The 20874-nt window shown below is 47.4% G+C and overlaps 1 protein-coding gene across 5 annotated transcripts in view; it reads right to left on the bottom strand.

Annotated features, from left to right (window-relative positions):
* The window catches only part of sdccag8 (SHH signaling and ciliogenesis regulator sdccag8), a 727678-nt gene that overhangs the window by 676793 nt on the left and 30011 nt on the right, over positions 1-20874 (bottom strand). For 4 of the 5 annotated variants that reach the window (XR_011948390.1, XM_072512651.1, XM_072512625.1 and 1 more), the window contains exons 3-4: positions 19795-19877; positions 11747-11857 (exon numbers count right to left, since the gene is read on the bottom strand). Coding sequence is in view for 4 of the 5 variants with exons in the window: in XM_072512651.1 (XP_072368752.1) it covers positions 11747-11857; positions 19795-19877 (194 nt within the window). In the remaining variant the exon portion in view is untranslated. The remainder of the gene's footprint in view (positions 1-11746; positions 11858-19794; positions 19878-20874) is intronic. The other variant, XM_072512645.1, reaches the window with a different exon arrangement.

Below are 20874 nucleotides of genomic sequence, written 5' to 3'. Positions count from 1 at the left end.
GGGGGTGGGAGGGGGGAATTACTGGGTTGCTGCTGCTGGGGAGAGGGGGGAGCTGGTATGGGAGGGGATGGGCGGGGGGGCACCGCCTGGGGGAGATACAGCTGCGTGGGAACCGGGTGAGGAGCTGGAAAAAGGGGATGGATAATCGACAAGGGGGGGGTAGGAAGCCCCCCAACCCGGCTGATCACGTGGAACGTGAGAGGGCTGAACGGGCCGATAAAGAGGGCACGGGTACTCGCACACCTTAAGAAACTTAAGGCAGATGTGGTTATGTTACAGGAAACGCACCTGAAACTGATAGACCAGGTTAGGCTACGCAAAGGATGGGTGGGGCAGGTGTTCCATTCGGGGCTAGATGCGAAAAACAGGGGGGTGGCTATATTAGTGGGGAAGCGGGTAATGTTCGAGGCAAAGACTATAGTGGCGGATAACGGGGGCAGATACGTGATGGTGAGTGGCAAACTACAGGGGGAGACGGTGGTTTTGGTAAACGTATATGCCCCGAACTGGGATGATGCCAATTTTATGAGGCGGATGCTAGGACGCATTCCGGACCTAGAGATGGGAAAGCTGATAATGGGGGGAGATTTTAATACGGTGTTGGAACCAGGGCTGGATAGGTCGAAGTCCAGGACTGGAAGGAGGCCGGCAGCAGCCAAGGTACTTAAAGATTTTATGGAGCAGATGGGAGGTGTAGACCCGTGGAGATTTAGCAGACCTAGGAGTAAGGAGTTCTCGTTTTTCTCCTATGTCCATAAAGTCTACTCGCGAATAGGCTTTTTTGTGCTGGGAAGGGCGTTGATCCCGAAGGTGAGGGGAACGGAGTATACGGCTATAGCCATTTCGGATCACGCTCCACACTGGGTAGACTTGGAGATAGGGGAGGAAACAGGAGGGCGTCCACCCTGGAGAATGGACATGGGACTAATGGCAGATGAGGGGGTGTGTCTAAGGGTGAGGGGGTGCATTGAAAAGTACTTGGAACTCAATGATAATGGGGAGGTCCAGGTGGGAGTGGTCTGGGAGGCGTTGAAGGCGGTGGTTAGAGGGGAGCTGATATCAATAAGGGCACATAAAGGGAAGCAGGAGAGTAAGGAACGGGAGCGGTTGCTGCAAGAACTTTTGAGGGTTGACAGACAATATGCGGAAGCACCGGAGGAGGGACTGTACAGGGAAAGGCAAAGGCTACATGTAGAATTTGACTTGCTGACTACGGGCACTGCAGAGGCACAATGGAGGAAGGCACAGGGTGTACAGTACGAATATGGGGAGAAGGCGAGCAGGTTGCTGGCACACCAATTGAGGAAAAGGGGAGCAGCGAGGGAAATAGGGGGAGTGAGGGATGAGGAAGGAGAGATGGAGCGGGGAGCGGAGAGAGTGAATGGAGTGTTCAAGACATTTTATAAAAAATTATATGAAGCTCAACCCCCGGGTGGGAGGGAGAGAATGATGGGCTTCTTGGATCGGCTGGAATTTCCCAAGGTGGAAGAGCAGGAAAGGGTGGGACTGGGAGCACAGATCGAGGTAGAAGAAGTGGTGAAAGGAATTAGGAGCATGCAGGCGGGAAAGGCCCCGGGACCGGATGGATTCCCAGTCGAATTCTATAGAAAATATGTGGACTTGCTCGCCCCGGTACTGACGAGGACCTTTAATGAGGCAAAGGAAAGGGGACAACTGCCCCCGACTATGTCTGAAGCAACGATATCGCTTCTCTTAAAGAAGGAAAAGGACCCGCTACAATGCGGGTCCTATAGACCTATTTCCCTCCTAAATGTAGATGCCAAGATCCTGGCCAAGGTAATGGCAATGAGAATAGAGGAATGTGTCCCGGGGGTGGTCCACGAGGACCAAACTGGGTTTGTGAAGGGGAGACAGCTGAACACGAATATACGGAGGCTGTTAGGGGTAATGATGATGGCCCCACCAGAGGGGGAAACGGAGATAGTAGTGGCGATGGATGCCGAGAAAGCATTTGATAGAGTGGAGTGGGATTATTTGTGGGAGGTGTTGAGGAGATTTGGTTTTGGAGAGGGGTATGTTAGATGGGTGCAGCTGTTGTATAGGGCCCCGATGGCGAGCGTGGTCACGAATGGACGGGGATCTGCATATTTTCGGCTCCATAGAGGGACAAGGCAGGGATGCCCTCTGTCCCCATTATTGTTTGCACTGGCGATTGAGCCCCTGGCGATAGTGTTGAGGGGTTCCAAGAAGTGGAGGGGAGTACTTAGGGGAGGAGAAGAGCACCGGGTATCTTTGTATGCGGACGATTTGCTACTATACGTGGCAGACCCGGCGGAGGGGATGCCAGAAATAATGCGGATACTTGGGGAGTTTGGGGATTTTTCAGGGTATAAATTGAACATGGGGAAAAGTGAGTTGTTTGTGGTGCATCCAGGGGAGCAGAGTAGAGAAATAGAGGACCTACCGTTGAGGAAGGTAACAAGGGACTTTCGTTACCTGGGGATCCAGATAGCCAAGAATTGGGGCACATTGCATAGGTTAAATTTAACGCGGTTGGTGGAACAAATGGAGGAGGGTTTCAAGAGATGGGATATGGTATCCCTGTCACTGGCAGGGAGGGTGCAGGCGGTTAAGATGGTGGTCCTCCCGAGATTCCTCTTTGTGTTTCAGTGCCTCCCGGTGGTGATCACGAAGGCTTTTTTAAAAAGGATTGAAAAGAGCATCATGGGTTTTGTGTGGGCCGGGAAGACCCCGAGAGTGAGGAAGGGATTCTTACAGCGTAGCAGGGATAGGGGGGGGCTGGCACTACCGAGCCTAAGTGGGTATTATTGGGCCGCTAATATTTCAATGGTGAGTAAGTGGATGGGAGAGGAGGAGGGAGCGGCATGGAAGAGATTAGAGAGGGCGTCCTGTAGGGGGACTAGCCTACAGGCTATGGTGACAGCCCCATTGCCGTTCTCACCGAGGAACTACACCACAAGCCCGGTGGTGGTGGCTACACTGAAGATTTGGGGACAGTGGAGACGGCATAGGGGAAAGACTGGAGCCTTGGGGGGGTCCCCGATAAGAAACAACCATAGGTTTGCCCCGGGGGGAATGGATGAGGGATATGGAATGTGGCAAAGAGCAGGAATAACGCAACTGAAAGATCTGTTTGTGGATGGGAAGTTCGCGAGTCTGGGAGCGCTGACCGAGAAATATGGGTTGCCCCAAGGGAATGCATTCAGGTATATGCAACTGAGGGCTTTTGCGAGGCAACAGGTGAGGGAATTCCCGCAGCTCCCGACACAAGAGGTGCAGGACAGAGTGATCTCAAAGACATGGGTGGGGGATGGTAAGGTGTCAGATATATATAGGGAAATGAGGGACGAAGGGGAGACTATGGTAGATGAACTAAAAGGGAAATGGGAAGAAGAGCTGGGGGAGGAGATCGAGGAGGGGCTGTGGGCAGATGCCCTAAGCAGGGTAAACTCGTCGTCCTCGTGTGCCAGGCTAAGCCTGATTCAGTTTAAGCTATTACACAGGGCGCATATGACTGGAGCACGGCTCAGTAAATTTTTTGGGGTGGAGGATAGGTGTGCGAGGTGCTCGAGAAGCCCAGCGAATCATACCCATATGTTTTGGTCATGCCCGGCACTACAGGGGTTTTGGATGGGGGTGACAAAGGTGCTTTCAAAAGTAGTGGGGGTCCTGGTCGAACCAAGCTGGGGGTTGGCTATATTTGGGGTTGCACAAGAGCCGGGAGTGCAGGAGGCGAGAGAGGCCGATGTTTTGGCCTTTGCGTCCCTAGTAGCCCGGCGCAGGATATTGTTAATGTGGAAAGAAGCCAAGCCCCCGGGGGTGGAGACCTGGATAAATGACATGGCAGGGTTTATAAAGCTAGAGCGGATTAAGTTCGTTCTAAGGGGGTCGGCTCAAGGGTTCACCAGGCGGTGGAAACCGTTCGTCGAATACCTCGCAGAAAGATAGATGGAATGGAAAAAAGAAGGCAGCAGCAGCAGCCCAGGATCGGGGGGGGGGGAGTGGGGGGGGAGGAGGAACCAGAAGGACTCTCAGGGTTGTTAATATATACTGTATAATATGTATAGGTCGTTGCGACAGATAATTATATATTGGACTGTTAAATTATATTTTTGGAGAGTGTTACTTGTGATAAGGCAGTTGCCAATTAGGGTTAGTTTTCATTTTTGTTATTTATTATTTATTCATTTTTTGTTTATAAAATAGGTCATTGTTATTTGTGTTGTTATAATATTGTGTAAAGGATGCACAATGTACTGTGTTGGTTGACCAAAAATTTTCAATAAAATATTTATTAAAAAAAAATAGTAATTCATGAGTTTAAGAGCAAGTTGCACAGCTATTATCTGGGTGTGAAATGTAAAGAACAAGAAATGAAAAGAGAAGGAACAAAATATGGGCCAGATTTTCTTTGTGTTCCCCAACCTACAGTTTCCGTTATCCCTAAAATGCCAGCAAGATGATGCCGGAGCATGGCGACTCTCTGTGAGCTCTCCCGAACAGATCCTCTTCCTACTTATCTTATAATCGTTCTAATCTTTTAAAATTTAATTCTAAGACTAAAATTATTACTCCCTATTATGTATTTTCTTTTCTTTTCTTTTTCTTTTCGAGTTGCTGGGTGACAAGGGAGGCCACACGGAGGCCACAGGCCGACGCGGAGACCCGCGACAATGAGGCCCAAGCAACAACCAGGGGTGTGATCGAGAGGTGCTTCGGCCTGTTGAAGATGCGCTTCAGGTGCCTGGACCGCTCTGGAGGGGCCCTCCAGTACCATTCGGAGAGGGTCGGCCGCAACGTTGTTGTCTGCTGCGTCCTCCACAAAATTGCCCAGCAGAGGGGCGATGTGCTGGAGGAAGAGGAGGAGGGGGCAGAGGGGGAGGCCGTGGGAGGGGACGCCTCTCCAGATGAGGAGGATGGGGACGAGGGGGGCAACAGACGTGACATGGGGGCGGGTTATGGACGGAAGTTGTCTAGTCCCTGGGTTTCTAACTGCATCGGGTTTATGGGTGGGACCGGAAAGTCCAGGAACCCGGGAACCGTCTGGGCGGCAGCTGGTTGCTGGGGCTGGGCTGCCCTCCGGCCCCTCGGCTGCTCCTACCTCCACCTGCTGTACCGGTATGGCTGTGTGGTGCGCACCAGTCTGTGTCCCAGAAGCGTCATCACTAAAGTGCCCAACTGAGGTGCGAGTCTCTGGGATGGTGGGGGGGGTGTTGGTGAGTGACACCAAGTCTGGGTCGTCATCAGTCCCAGAGTCTGGTGGTTCCTGCGTCGAGCCCTGGGCCGGTGTTCTTTCTTTTGCCCCCATCTGAGGAAGCACTGTCCAGTCTGTCCGTCCTTTGTGTGTCACTGTCCTGACTGTCGTGCGCGTCAGTGTCCATCGTCCCCATTTCGGGGCTGTCGCTGTCCTGGGTATCTGTCCTCTGTTCATCACGATCCTGGGTCTCAGTCCTCTGTGCGTCCGACTGTTGTGTCAAAGTGACGGAGGAAGGCCTTGGTTGGCGACTGCCCTCCCCGCCGTGGCGTCCGTCCCTGGGGGCATCTGGATCTGCCACTTGTGGGGTCCGAGCAGCGCCAGATGGGGCGGGATGATCAGCAGCAGGTCCTGCAACACACAACGCAGCATGTATCGTTACACACGCGGACTGGGGTGAGGGGGTGTAGTTGGGGGGCGGGGATTGGGGTGAGGGTGTTTGCTGGGGGGGGTGGAATGGGATGAGGTTGTGTTTGTGTGCTGGGGGGGGGGGGGTGGAATGGGGTGAGGGTGTGTACTGGGTGTGGGGGGGGGGTGTAGGCAGGCAAGGGACTCTCAATTTCTGGTGCACCTCCGATCTGGCAATGGGCAACCTCCCGGTCCCTGCCAACGAGGTCCAGTGCCCTCTGCTCGTGTACTGTGAAGGGGTGCAGTACAGGTGAACCCCCTCCAGTTCTTGCACGCTCCCTGTGGTTGTGGGCAGTCTTCTCCTGGTGGGGGGACAGCAAAGCATCAGAGTTAGTCGGTACACAGCATCCCGCCCAGATGTCACCTGTATGATGGCATTGGAGCACTGGGCACGCAGCCACGGCAGCTCTCAGGGGTGTGCAGCCCACGAGGATCAAGTGGGGGGGTTTGGCAACACTCCTTGGGGGAGGGGGGTGGGTGTATTATCACATGTGTGGCTGGTAGGGGTTGGGTGGTTCCAGGGTCTCTGTGTACTCGCCCTGGCTGCCCTCATCAGGTTGTGCATCTTCTTGCGGCACAGCCCGGCCGTCCATGGGGTTTGCCCGACCGCGCTTACCGCAACGCCCACCTCACGTCAATTCCTCCGCACTGTGCTGGCAGGGTGCTGGTGGCCACATCGACGGCACAGGATCGCCCTCCTATCTTCGACCGCGTCCAGCAGCGTCTCTAGGTCGTGGTCACAGACCTCGGGGCGGCACGGCGGGGGGCGTACATCTCGCCGGTCTCGTGAGTTTGCAGTGTTCACGCACGTTTCAAGGGACGTGGCGTCGCATCATCGCGCGAATGACGCCAGTATGGCGCCACGCCCCCCCGCGCTTCTCGACGTTCCCGTGCTGGCCCCTTTTGCGGGCCAGAATAAGTCGTCGGATCGGGCCCCTGACGCCTTCATAAAACGCAACGGCGTTTACGAAGGTGCGGGGACTCTGCCGCGGGATAGGAGAAACCCGCCCATATTTCCTGAGTGAACAATATGTCATACCCACCACAACCATCAAGCTATGTATAAACATTACAGATTTTCATGCTTCTTTCCCCCCATGTGCATGTAGCAGGGAACCTGGAAATTGCCCGCAATGAAGAGGATTCAGAATTTGAACTCAGCAAATAATCGGTCATCAAAATAAGCACATTTTCTCAACACCACATAGCTTCTGTAGAATGGAGAAAAGCCAGACCCTCTTTTTCAATCAAACAAGGGCTTTCATCAGCCACATGATAACTCTTGTAGTCCAATCTCTTGGATTTAAAACATTAATCACGCAAGCCTTATGACTAATATAATTTGTACAATTCTTCCACTGTACATGCAATAAATTGGCAGATGAAAAGGATGCTGCAAATTGGTTAATAAATTGTTTTTTAAAAATTGGCTATTCCGGAATCAATCATTTACACAAAATCCATGCTGAAAATGTCTAAATTTGGTACCAGCAGAAGGTTCCAAGTAAATCATAGAATCTACAGTGCAGAAGGAGGCCATTTGGCCCATCGAGTCTGCACCGGCCTTTGGAAAGAGCACCCCACTTAAGCCCATACCTCCACCCTACCCCGTAACCCAGTAACCCCACCTAACCTTTTTTGGACACTAAGGGCAATTTAGCATAGCCGATCCACCTAACCTGCATATCTTTGGACTGCGTGAGGAAACCGGAACACCCGGAGGAAACCCACGCAGACACAGGGAGAACATGCCCGTTCCGCACAGACAGTAACCTAAGCCAGGAATTGCACCTGGGTCCTTGGCGCTGTGAAGCAACAATGCTAACCACTGTGCTGTCCATCTGCAAAGGGAACCTGAACAAAATGAGGCATGGAGATGGTTCCATAACAGGTTTGCATTCCTGGCCAGTATGGGGATCGAACCCGCGACCTTGGCATTATTAGCACGACACTAACCACCTTAGCTAACCGGCCATCCCTCCCTCACCTCCAAACCCTCACCCCCTCCTCATAGATCCCTTTCTCTTCCCATTTATCCCTCCTTGACCCCTTATCCTCCCAGTAGGAAGCACTGAATGCGTGGGAGTGAAAGTCACGCGAGTGCATGTGTAATAATAATAATAATCTTTATTGTCACAAGTAGGCTTACATTAACACTGCAATGAAGTTACTGTGAAAACCCCCTAGTCGCCACTTTCAGGCACCTGTTCAGGTGTGTGTGTGTTTGTGTGCATGCGTGTGTGCGCGTGGGTATGATGCACTTCGTAGCTGGAAGTGTTCAAGTGGCAGACGCCATTGCAATAGGATGTGGCGTACGAGTGTTGGTAGATGTTGAGTCTGGAGAAGGGTGTGTAGATAGTCTGGGTCACATTGAGATCCAAAAAGATGAGGTGTTGGGTGTCTTAAAAAATATTAAGGTAGATAAGTCCCCAGGGCCTGATGGAATCTACCCCAGAATACTGAAGGAGGCTGGAGAGGAAATTGCTGAGGCATTGACAGAAATCTTTGGATCCTCACTGTCTTCAGGGGATGTCCCGGAGGACTGGAGAATAGCCAATGTTGTTCCTCTGTTTAAGAAGGGTAGCAAGGATAATCCCGGGAACTACAGGCCGGTGAGCCTTACTTCAGTGGTAGGGAAACTACTGGAGAGAATTCTTCGAGACAGGATCTACTCCCATTTGGAAGCAAATGGACGTATTAGTGAGAGGCAGCACGGTTTTGTGAAGGGGAGGTCGTGTCTCACTAACGTGATAGAGTTTTTCGAGGAGGTCACTAAGATGATTGATGCAGGTAGGGCAGTGGATGTTGTCTATATGGACTTCAGTAAGGCCTTTCTTTGACAAGGTCCCTCATGGTAGACTAGTACAAAAGGTGAAGTCACACGGGATCAGGGGTGAGCTGGCAAGGTGGATACAGAACTGGCTAGGCCATAGAAGGCAGAGAGTAGCAATGGAAGGATGCTTTTCTCATTGGAGGGCTGTGACCAGTGGTGTTCCACAGGGATCAATGCTGGGACCTTTGCTCTTTGTAGTATATATAAATGATTTGGAGGAAAATGTAACTGGTCTGATTAGTAAGTTTGCAGACGACACAAAGGTTGGTGGAATTGCGGATAGCGATGAGGACTGTCGGAGGATACAGCAGGATTTAGATTGTTTGGAGACTTGGGCAGAGAGATGGCAGATGGAGTTTAATCCGGACAAATGTGAGGTAATGCATTTTGGAAGGTCTAATGCAGGTAGGGAATATACAGTGAATGGTAGAACCCTCAAGAGTATTGAAAGTCAAAGAGATCTAGGAGTACAGGTACACAGGTCATTGAAAGGGGCAACACAGATGGAGAAGGTAGTCAAGAAGGCATACGGCATGCTTGCCTTCATTGGCCAGGGCATTGAGTATAAGAATTGGCAAGTCATGTTGCAGCTGTATAGAACCTTAGTTAGGCCACACTTGGAGTATAGTGTTCAATTCTGGTCGCCACACTACCAGAAGGATGTGGAGGCTTTAGAGAGGGTGCAGAAGAGATTTACCAGAATGTTGCCTGGTATGGAGGGCATTAGCTATGAGGAGCAGTTGAATAAACTCGGTTTGTTCTCACTGGAACGAAGGAGGTTGAGGGGAGACCTGATAGAGGTATACAAAATTATGAGGGGCATAGACAGAGTGGATAGTCAGAGGCTTTTCCCCAGGGTAGAGGGGTCAATTACTAGGGGGCATAGGTTTAAGGTGAGAGGGGCAAGGTTTAGAGTAGATGTACGAGGCAAGTTTTTTACGCAGAGGGTAGTGGGTGCCTGGAACTCACTACCGGAGGAGGTGGTGGAAGCAGGGACGATAGTGACATTTAAGGGACATCTTGACAAATACATGAATAGGATGGGAATAGAGGGATACGGACCCAGGAAGTGTAGAAGATTGTAGTTTAGTCGGGCAGCATGGTCGGCACGGGCTTGGAGGGCCGAAGGACCTGTTCCTGTGCTGTACATTTCTTTGTTTGTTCTTTGAGTGCATCACCAGCTTAAAGAGAAAAGCACATTCTGTCGCTAAATCCCGCACCCTAATACTGAGGCAATGCCAAGTCAGTCCACTTTAAGCCGTTATTCCCTCAGAAAGAACAATATATTCTATTTTTCAACGAATGTGCTTCCTTCCTTTGTTTTCTTGTAAGCAGGAGTGAATTAAGGTTGTGTCCTCTATTATCAAATCCAGGACCCTGGAACTGTAAAGCAACAGTGCTAACCACTATGCTACCATGCCATCTACCGGGAGTGAAGTGGGAGATTCGGAATAAACTGCTTTTATTAGATGAAGGGCAAAATATTAAAAACATGTAATCAAGTGACCAATATGTAATCAATATCATCCCCACAATAAAGATACATAATGAACGTGACAATCAAAGTGTAGTTAGCCAAACAAAGTATCACCATAGTACTCAAGACAACTAAAGTGCCGGAGAATATAAATACTCAAATAGGAAGCACTTTCCATTTCCATTTGTGTTGATACTTTAATTTTAAGAAATTCCTGAAACAATGTTGATTTTCAAATTAATGTATAGGTGGGACAGACCATAGTGGTTTCTGCAGCAGAATAGGTCATGCTGTGCATACACTCTCAAACTAAACAGGCTCCTTTGGAGATGTTTCTGTTTCTAGCATACAACAGAAATGATTCACAATATATTGGGCTCATTGCCGAAGCAGGATCAGGATGCTGCTCAGGTAAAGTCAATTATTCAAATTACCTATTTTGTGTGTGTTACAATAGGTGTTATAATCGGGTTCAGCATCATTAATCATTTCCTGCGACAATCTCCCATCTCCTGCAAACTGTAGTGTGCTTTTACCTTTTGAATAGATCAGCAAACAATTGTGGAACCAAGATTTGAATAGACATTAACATACTGAACTCCCCCATCGTTTGAGAGAAGCCAAATCTATAATAAATATTAATTAATTTCAGCCTGCTAGATCAGAAAATGCTTTCTAATCCTGTTAATTCAATGTCAGTTACTCAATAAAAATAATGAATTGTCCAACAATTAAGCAATTCTGATTTAAAAAGTACGAAGCAAGAACTTTAATAATAATAATTTTTATTGTCACAAGTAGGCTTACATTAACACTGCAATGAAGTTACTGTGAAAAACCCCTAGCCACCACATTCCGGAACCTATTAGGGTTCACAGAGGGAGAATTCAGAATGTCCAAATTACCCATCAGCACGTCTTTCAGGAATTGTGGGAGGAAACCGGAGCACCGCACCCGGAGGAAACCCACGCAGACACGGGGAGAACATGCAGTCTCCGCACAGACAGTGACCCAAGCTGGTAATCGAACCTGGGACCCTGCCGCTGTGAAGCAACCATGCTAACCACTGTGCTACTTACATTAACAGCAAACAATAACCAATATTAATTGAGTTTATTGTAGCCAGCAATAAAGAAATAAAATCAATGGCTTAATACAGATTTTTAAAACTTAATTTTGTCACCACTGTTATTTAAAAGGTTGCTCACTTTATTATTCCTCTATTTTTGGCCTACCTTACAGACCAAGCTTTCAGTTATGGTCTGTACCATGTTTCATTAATCACTTTATAATTCTCTCTGCCCTTCTGCAAAGTACCGTGGAAAGTTTTCTATGTTAAAGATTTAATATAATTACAAGTTCCATTTCAGGTGTTGCATGATCCATTTTGGGCTTAATGGTCTTTTTCTACTCTTAAAAGCCTTTTTTCAATATTTTATAAAAGAACTGTTAACTACTCCTTTAACGGGACTTCCAGGTCACAAAATGAGATATTCAATACATTGGCCACAAACAATTCCTGGAACATCCCATCTGAGAAAACATATGAACATACACATATGCGAATTAGGGGCAGGAGTCAGCCACTTGGCCCCTTGAGACTGCTCCGCCATTCAATAAGATCATGATTAATATAATTTTAACCTCAGCTTCACATTCACCCTATCCCAATAACCTTTCTCCCCCTTTCTAACAAAGATGCAAAAATTTTCCAAGTTCACAGGTTAAGTCCCTCCCCCCCAACCTCCTCAAGGAATAATTAATTTGAAGAATAAGAATGCATGCAACCAACCTTAAAAAGCTTGACTTCTGCCTCCAAATGTTGAATATATTCTGATTGGTCATTAATAATAGGTACAAGGTCTTCAATAGATGGGGAACAATCTGAATCATTTCTTGCTTTCTATATATGACAAGAAATGGTCAAATATTTATAAATATATTTAATTCTTGATTCAGTGCACATCATGATTTAGATTATTTATTTTCTTAGTTCCTATAAAGCCAGGCGTTGATCAAAATTTGTTAAGTCAGCAATAAAAAAAAAAACTAAATAATTTTCATTTTACATCATAAACATGTTCCCTTCTCAAGATCACAATAAAAGATAGAACAATTCTTGTACACCAGTCTGAAATGCATCAATTTCTAAATTCAGTTTTCTGTATGAAGACAGTTTTTTCGATGATTTTCATCTTTCCTGTTTTCTCTTACAACTTGAAATAAGTCCGAATATCGCAGCATAGCCAGTCACTGTTAGCAGTTAAGCAGATCATTATCTCCCATGCAGTAAGTAAAGTGGAAGTTTCTAAAAATATTTCAGTAAGGTTCTAACTGTGGCCTGAATTTATGTTTAATTGCAAAAGTCATGTGCGCTCCCATTAAAAGGACCAATTAATACATTTACCAAATTTTATGCAGGTACTAACTTAAATCAAGTAGATGTAAATGACATCACAGAATTGTTACGGCACACGAGGCCGCCAGTTGGCCCATCGTATCGGCACAGACGCCCCAAACACGCATCGTGACTTAGTGCCATTCCCCTGCACATTCAAATAATCATCTAATGCCTTCTTGAATGCCTCGATTGAACCTACTGCCATCACACTTCAAAGCAGTGCATTCGAGACCTGAATGATGAGTGTAAAAAGATTTTTTCTCACATCACATTTTCTTCAGGGACTGGTTTAGCTCACTGGGCTAAATCGCTGGCTTTTAAAGCTGACCAAGGCAGGCCAGCAGCACGGTTCAATTCCCATACCAGCCTCCCCGAACAGGCGCCGGAATGTGGTGACTAGGGGCTTTTCACAGTAACTTCATTGAAGCCTACTTGTTACAATAAGCGATTTTCATTTCATTTCTTTTGCAAATCACTTTAAATCGGTGGCCTCTCATTCTTGATCTGTTTATGAGCGGTAACAGCTCATAAACAAAATTTTATCCCTCGTTGTATATTGTCCAATTCAATGGTATCGTATTCTGACACATATCCAACTTATTAAAAAGTTATTTTGGTTGTTGCGTGACATGAACGCGGAAACAGTTGCATTTTTGTGAGCTCCAACTCCGCTCAACTTTTAATCAATCTTTACATCCTAGTCCACATTTTGTATTAGTCTTTTCTTGGGTTACATGGCTTGAGTTATGTCCCGGGAAGTTTTTGGTAAGTGCCTTTGCAAGAAAGAGCAGAGATAAAATGTTAAAATCCTCGTTTGTTCATGGCAGCTGGAGTGGGGCCCTGTTTTCAGTAGCACAGTTGCTATTGAGTAGGCTTTCACCTTGGCAGTACTGTTTGCATCGGATGGCGGTTCCCAACAGAGATGTTGGGCTCCATCTAACCAAATGGGAACAGAGGTCCATAGCGAGCGCGTTTAGCTGCCTGTTTCCCGGGCCTCACAGCGCCGAGAAAACACAATGCTACGTAACATGACTCTGGTTAGATATGGGGACTCAGCGGGGAACACAAGGCGGAGGCCGCACTTAGTCCTGTTTCCTGTACTGAAAAGCCCCGCCTGCCGAAACTCCTCAGTGCAAGGAGAGATTGGGACGGCATTTCTAAATGGCTTTCCGATCTCTCAACACCCCCCCCCCCCGGGGTCTTGTCACAACACCATGGGCTGGTCTAGTGCATGGTCAATTCCAGCCACACTTGACTCGCAACTAGATTTCATATTAATACCTGTGGCTTTGGTCGTGCTAAATTGACTACAGTCAACAGGTTTGTAAATTTAAACACAAGTAACCTTTTATCATTAACAGTAATTATAGTTTTCTGCCGCGATGCTGGCAAAACTATTGGGGGAGGGGGAGGATCCCTCCCGATATGAACTGGATCGGGCTCATCGGTCGTGGAGGCCTATACCAAAGGCGAGTGAGCCGCCAAGGGCAGTGACTCTGTGTTTCCGCTGGTACAGTGTGAAGGAGAAGGTCCTGAGCTGGGCCAAGCAGAAGCGGGTGGTGCAGTGGGCTGGAGCTGGTATACGTGTATACCAGGACTTTACGGTGGAGCTGGCGAGGAGGCGGGCTGCCTTCAACCGGGTGAAGAGGGCACTGTACATTAGCAAGGTGCAGTGCGGCATTGTATATCCAGCGAAGCTGAGGATGACTTATAAGCTCAGGGACTTTTATTTTGGAACGGCGGAAGCAGCGGAGGAGTTTGCGAAGGCAGAAGGACTGTGGCAGAACTGACAAATTGAGGAATGGCCATGTGCCGATGTAATCTCATGACTGTATTTTCTTCTTTTTTGTATCACTGCGCGCGGGTGTAGAGGCTAAAGGAGCCAATGCTGTATATATTTGGACAAGGGAAGGGACGGGACTTTCACTCGAAATGAGGGCTCTTTGGGGTGTAGGTGGATATGCGGGGTTTGTGTGCTAAAAGGGATCTTTGGGCTTTACTGGGGCCGGGCAAGGGGGAAAGGGACCCGGGCGGGAGCATCCACGCTGGCCGGTTTAAGCCGGCCAGTGAACGGGAGTGAGGTGGGGAGAGGGGCTGCGGCCATCGGAGCCTGGCAGAACAGGGTCCGAGTGGTCTAGCTGGGGTGGAAAGTTGGAAGGAAGGAACCGAGGTTGGGAGGAGGAGTTTTACAAGAGGCAGTGGACGGGAGGAGCTGGAGACTTGGGGGGGGTGGGGTACAACTCTGGGGTATCATGTACGGTACTCTCTCAGAGGCTAGACGGCGTTGGTTGAGGGGGGGGGGGGGGGAGCTGTGTAGATTAAGCGTGACTACGGGTAATCTCTGATTCCTTTTTGTCATTTGTTTATGTAAACATGCGGGTTGAGGTTTGGGGGTTGGTGGGCAGATGGGATCGTTGTTATTATGGGGATTGACATATCTTGTTGATTATTGTTTATTGTTGATGGGTGTAAATGTGGGAGAAAATGTGAAAAAGGAGGAGAATAATTTTTTTTTTTAAAACAGTAATTATAGTTAAATAGGCACAAAATACAACTGGCCATCTACTATCGGATTCCTAACCACCCCCCCCCCCTTTCTAACTCCCACCACTTTCTACACACTCAGACATACAGACAAACAGAGGGAAAAGGGTGGTTGAGAGGTAAAGAAAATATAATAAAATCAAAGGATCTTTGATTCTGATGGATATCTTCCAGTTAGTTTATTTCTCAAGATTATGCCTTCAGTTGGATCGTTTCTTTTCCTTCAATGATCTTCACTGCAGACTCACAGAGACAGCAGGCAACTGGCAGCAGAGAGAAGTAGAAAAAACAGCTCCTCTTCCTTCGAGGGACTAAAGGCTTCTGGTACATTCTCTCAGAAACAAACACCTGGCAGGAACCACTCACTGATAGTTGCCAGGCAGGACACTATCCCTGGCCAACCTATCTGTTGCCAGTTAGCCAATCAAACTGACTCCCTCCAAAACTGATACTCAAGATTCAGACAGCGCCAACGTGTCTAGTTTCTCCTCTCCAAAATACAAGAACTAGGAACACACCATCCGAGCAAGCACTCTTCTGCTTAAAGGCATATTCTGATTAATGGTCCACTCCAACCAAGAATTATAAAATAAAATGGGAACAAAGGAAATAAGCAGGTTGGGCTCTTACAATAGGTTCAGCATAACCTCCCTGCTCTTATTCTCGATGCCCCTATTAATAAAGCCCAGAATACTATACACTATATGAGAAACTATTTCTCCCAAAGGGTTGTGAATCTGTGGAATTCGCTATCCCAGTGTGCGGTAGATGCTGGGACAGTAATTAAATGAGGAGTTAGACAAATTTCTAATTGGTCATGGGTTAAAGGGTTATGGAGAACGGGCAGGACGGTGGAGTTAAGGCCAGGATGAGATCAGCCATGATCAAATAGCGAAGCAGACTTGATGGGCTAATTGGCCTAATTCTGCTCCTATATCTTATGAACTTATGCTTTATTAACTGCTTTCTCCACTTCTTCTGCCACCTTCAAGGATCTATGCATACCCTTAAGAATTTTGCCCCTTATTTTATATGGTCTTTCCATGATCTTCCTACCACAATGCATCACCACACACTTCTTCACGTTGAACTTCATCTGCCACCTATCTGCCCACTCTTCCAACTTGTCTACGTCCTTTTGAAGTTCCACACTGTCTTCACAGTTTATAATACTTCCAAGTTTTGTGTCATTTACAAACTTTGAAATTGTCCCCTGCACACAAAGAACTTCCTCCAGCCCAAAAAATATCCATTGACTGTTACTCTCTGCTTCCTATTATTCAGTCAATTTTGCACCCATGCTGTGTCCACTTGAGTTGAGGATTGCTGCAGATGATTAGATTTAATTCCATTACTACACAATAAACCAAAGATGGTTATCGATACCCTTTATAGCAGTGTAATGGACTCAGCTAACTAAACATGGAAAGGTTTGGCACAGTATTAGATTGGAAAAGCACAAGTTTTCACTGCAGACACAGTTATGCCTGATTCACCAACAATTGCTGTCGTCACAAATTTGATAACGACTGATGATCTGGTGGTAGACTCTTCATTTTACAAGATGCCCAGGTTTTTAAAAAAATCTGGAGTACCCAATTCTTTTTTTTTCCAATTAAGGGTCAATTTAGTGGCCAATCCACCTAGCCTGCACATATTTGGATTGTGATTGTGAGGGGTGAGGCCCACGTAGACACTGGGAGAATGTGCAAACCCCACACGGATAGTGACCCGAAAGACACCCAAGTTTTACCAAACACTAACTAAACTTCTAGAAAACAAAAGCGGTTTCCAAATTTTGACAGAGAAAAGAAGCTGCAATAACCCAAATATCATGGAAGCAATTACATTAGAAAATAACAGGTAGGGTCACTACACTTTGGGACTTACCAATTTGCATTACATAACAAGGCAGGGTCATTACACTGTGGTGACTAACCGAGTCAAATTCATTTTTGATTACTTGTCAATACAGGATTTTTACTGGTGTCGTGGAGCGCTCTTTTATTATTTTGCGGATTTTCCCAAGGTATAAATCAGTAGTTTTGACTAGCTTACTTATACCTTGTGGTCAGCAGTATTCTTATATTGGTAGTACGATACATACCATTCCCTTTAATCATGATTAATGCAGAAGGCACTATTTATAAACCGACATCAGAAATCAACTAACACACAAATAACTAGACGGCAAGGGTCAGGAGTGGAGAGCTGATCCAAAGAGGGAAATGTAGGGATTGAAAATGGGAATTAATTCCTCATCATTGTAAATCCAGTCAAACATGAACCATCACCTAGATTTTGCAGGTGCTATTTTTCCCTATTACCCATAAATAATATCCCAACACTAAATCAGTACTATTGTTAACCACAAGGGGGACCCATTGCCAGTACTGCTGCTAACAACGTGATAGAAAAAACGAAGTAGCATAATTATATACATTTTGAAAATTAATGTAAATATTTTGCTTCTGACAGTTGTATGCTGTAATAAGTAACAAATGACTGATTATGCTGATATATTACACTCAGCTAAGATATTTTAGTGATACAACCAACCATCTTCAATTGTTGACACTATTGTTGTCTAAAGTGGATGCAAATGAGAAGTTTGTGATATGAGGGGGGGGTGGGGAAAAAAAGAAAAAGAGTTCCTGGAGTCCTGCAAAATGGCAATCAGCAACTCCACTGGGTGTTGCGACCCCTGACCAGTGACCTCATTGGCTGAGTGCCAGAGAAACTTCTGGAAGGGCGCAAAGAGGGGGATAAGAAGAGGCATTCAGAGATCCTCCCCAGCGAAGACTCAACACAGAGGCAATGGAGAAGGCTCAACAGCAGACCAGAGAACAGACAGAAGAAGCATGCGAGATGAATGAATGAAAATGAAATGAAATGAAAATCGCTTATTGTCACAAGTAGGCTTCAAATGAAGTTACTGTGAAAAGCCCCTTGTCGCCACATTCCGGTGCCTGTTCGGGGAGGCTGTTACGGGAAGATCCACCTTTGCAGTCGACGGCCCTGAGACGCCTGAGGCTCAATGTATTGGACCTGCAACTCGACCAAGTACATTGGCAGAGGTACTAGAATCTCGGGCAAACTATATTTGGGAGGATAACTGTTTGTAAATAAATTTGGGTTGAATCATGAAGCTGTGTTTGCCCTTTGTTCATCACGTGAATGAGGGCACCTGGGTAAAATGTTTTACTAATAAACTGGTTGAAGTGTCTGATAATTTACAGACAACAAACTGCTTTGTTTCAGCTTCCCCCTGGTCCTCAAACAAGACTGCACTGCTTTAAATACTATTTTACTCTTTTCTTTTAATTGTCCCACTGTGAGCAAAAGATCTTGGGCGGGATTCTCCACTCCCGCGCCAAAGTGGCCGCGCCGTCGTGAACGCCGTCGAGGTTCACGACGGCGCGAAACGGCCCATTTCCCGACCGATTCAGGCCCTGACAATGGGCTAGGATCGGGGCCGCGTCATCTACACACGCCAGGCCTTGTCGCCCGCGTAAAGGCGGTGCCGCATAGATGACGCGGCCGGCGCCGCATAACTGGCGTCATCCGCGCATGCGTGGTTGCCGTCCTCTCTAAGTCCGCCCCGCAAGAAGATGGCGGATGGATCTTGCGGGGCCGCGGAAGGAAGGAGGTCCTCCTTCAGAGAGGACGGCCCAACGATCGGTGGGCACCGATCGCGGGCCACCCCACATTTGAGGCACCCCCCGTGCAGGATCCCCCCTCCCGCCCCCCGCAGGCCGCCCCCCCAGCGTTCACGCACTGCTCACGACGGCAGCGACCGGGTGTGGACGGCGCCGGGGGGAACCTGCCGTTTTGGCCTGGCCGCTCGGCCCATCCGGGCCTGAGAATAGCAGGGGTGCCGGAGAATCGCCATTTTGGGTGTCTCCGGCGATTCTCCGGCCTGCGGCCCGTGGAACTCGACGGGGCCGTTCCCGCCGCTTGGGAGAATCGCGGGAGGGCGTCGGACCGGCGTCCCGGGAAATTTTGGCGGCCCAGGCGGTTCTCCCAACCGGCGCGGGAGTGGAGAATCTCGCCCCTTACTTGTGGGATTAGAACTCAACTCAAAGAGTTTTCTCAAAATGTTTGAACACTTTAGCTCCACCCAGCAATGACATAGAAACGTAACATAGAAAATAGGAGGTGGAGGAGGCTATTTGGCCTTTCGGGCTTGCTCAGCCGTTCATTATGGTCATGGGTGATCATCCAATTCAATAGCCTAATCCCGCTTTCCCCCATATCCTTTGATCCCCTCCACCCTAAATGCTACATCTAACTACTTCTTGAAAAGATACAATGCTTTGGCCTCGACTACTTCCTGTGGTTCCCCATTCAGGCCCCCACGAGTCGCGTTGAATAGCCATGTGCAGAACCACAAACTGTGTATGTGTGGGTTAACTTTTCTTTTGCATTGAGAAACTTTGCACAGTGGTCAACTTAAGGTTTGGTGAAACATTTTGGCTTCTCCACTCTTGCATTCAATACTATATTCATTCCTTTAGCAAGGCATCATTGAGGCTCTGTAATGAACTGACAGAAAATCTGCTAGATCTGGTAGGTTTTTCTTCCTTTGCCCCGACTTGGAAAACTCTTTAGCGGCACATTATTCTGTTGATTTGCTTTAGAACGGATGCAATGTGCCAGTCTAAATGATAGTTAGGGTGTGCTCATGGCCTTCTTGATTTGAAATTCAGTATTCTGCAACTCAAGCAACTAAGCCAGCACTGGGCTAATTTTATGTTTTTCTATCACATGCAAATGTCAACCGATAACCTTGCACTTGGAAAGTACAGAAAATTTGCAGTCTAAAACCCAGTGAAACTATTGTAAACATTATTAATGCTTAAATAAGTACAGGTTCAAGTTTACTAGTATATTACCAGAAGACATTTCCTGGTCGCAGATGCAGAACTTGTCGTTTCTTCCATTTTCTGATGTCGCAACAGGGCTCTGAGCTCATTCACTGTATCAAGAAAAATATAACATCGAACACAGTCTATTTAATAGCAATAATAGAAATGTTCAGAATGGAGTTCAGTTACAAGTGGAGTACCACAAGGATCTGTTCTGGGGCCGTTGCTGTTTGTCATTTTTATCAATGACCTAGAGGAAGGCGCAGAAGGGTGGGTGAGTAAATTTGCAGACGATACTAAAGTCGGTGGTGTTGTCGACAGTGTGGAAGGATGTAGCAGGTTACAGAGGGATATAGATAAGCTGCAGAGCTGGGCTGAGAGGTGGCAAATGGAGTTTAATGTTGAGAAGTGTGAGGTGATTCACTTTGGAAGGAATAACAGGAATGCGGAATATTTGGCTAATGGTAAAGTTCTTGGAAGTGTGGATGAGCAGAGGGATCTAGGTGTCCATGTACATAGATCCCTGAAAGTTGCCACCCAGGTTGATAGGGTTGTGAAGAAGGTCTATGGAGTGTTGGCCTTTATTGGTAGAGGGATTGAGTTCCGGAGTCAGGAGGTCATGTTGCAGCTGTACAGAACTCTGGTACGGCCGCATTTGGAGTATTGCGTACAGTTCTGGTCACCGCATTATAGGAAGGACGTGGAGGCTTTGGAGCGGGTGCAGAGGAGATTTACCAGGCTGTTGCCTGGTATGGAGGGAAAATCTTATGAGGAAAGGCTGATGGACTTGAGGTTGTTTTCGTTGGAGAGAAGAAGGTTAAGAGGAGACTTAATAGAGGCATACAAAATGATCAGGGGGTTAGATAGGGTGGACAGTGAGAGCCTTCTCCCGCGGATGGAAATGGCTGGCACAAGGGGACATAGCTTTAAACTGAGGGGTAATAGATATAGGACAGAGGTCAGAGGTAGGTTCTTTACGCAAAGAGTAGTGAGGCCGTGGAATGCCCTACCTGCTACAGTAGTGAACTCGCCAACATTGAGGGCATTTAAAAGTTTATTGGATAAACATATGGGTGATAATGGCATAGTGTAGGTTAGATGGCTTTT

This window comes from Scyliorhinus torazame, chromosome 1, assembly GCF_047496885.1.
Source record: "Scyliorhinus torazame isolate Kashiwa2021f chromosome 1, sScyTor2.1, whole genome shotgun sequence".
Classification (NCBI taxonomy): Eukaryota; Metazoa; Chordata; class Chondrichthyes; order Carcharhiniformes; family Scyliorhinidae; genus Scyliorhinus; species Scyliorhinus torazame.
This window is presented reverse-complemented; position numbering and strand designations above follow the sequence as displayed.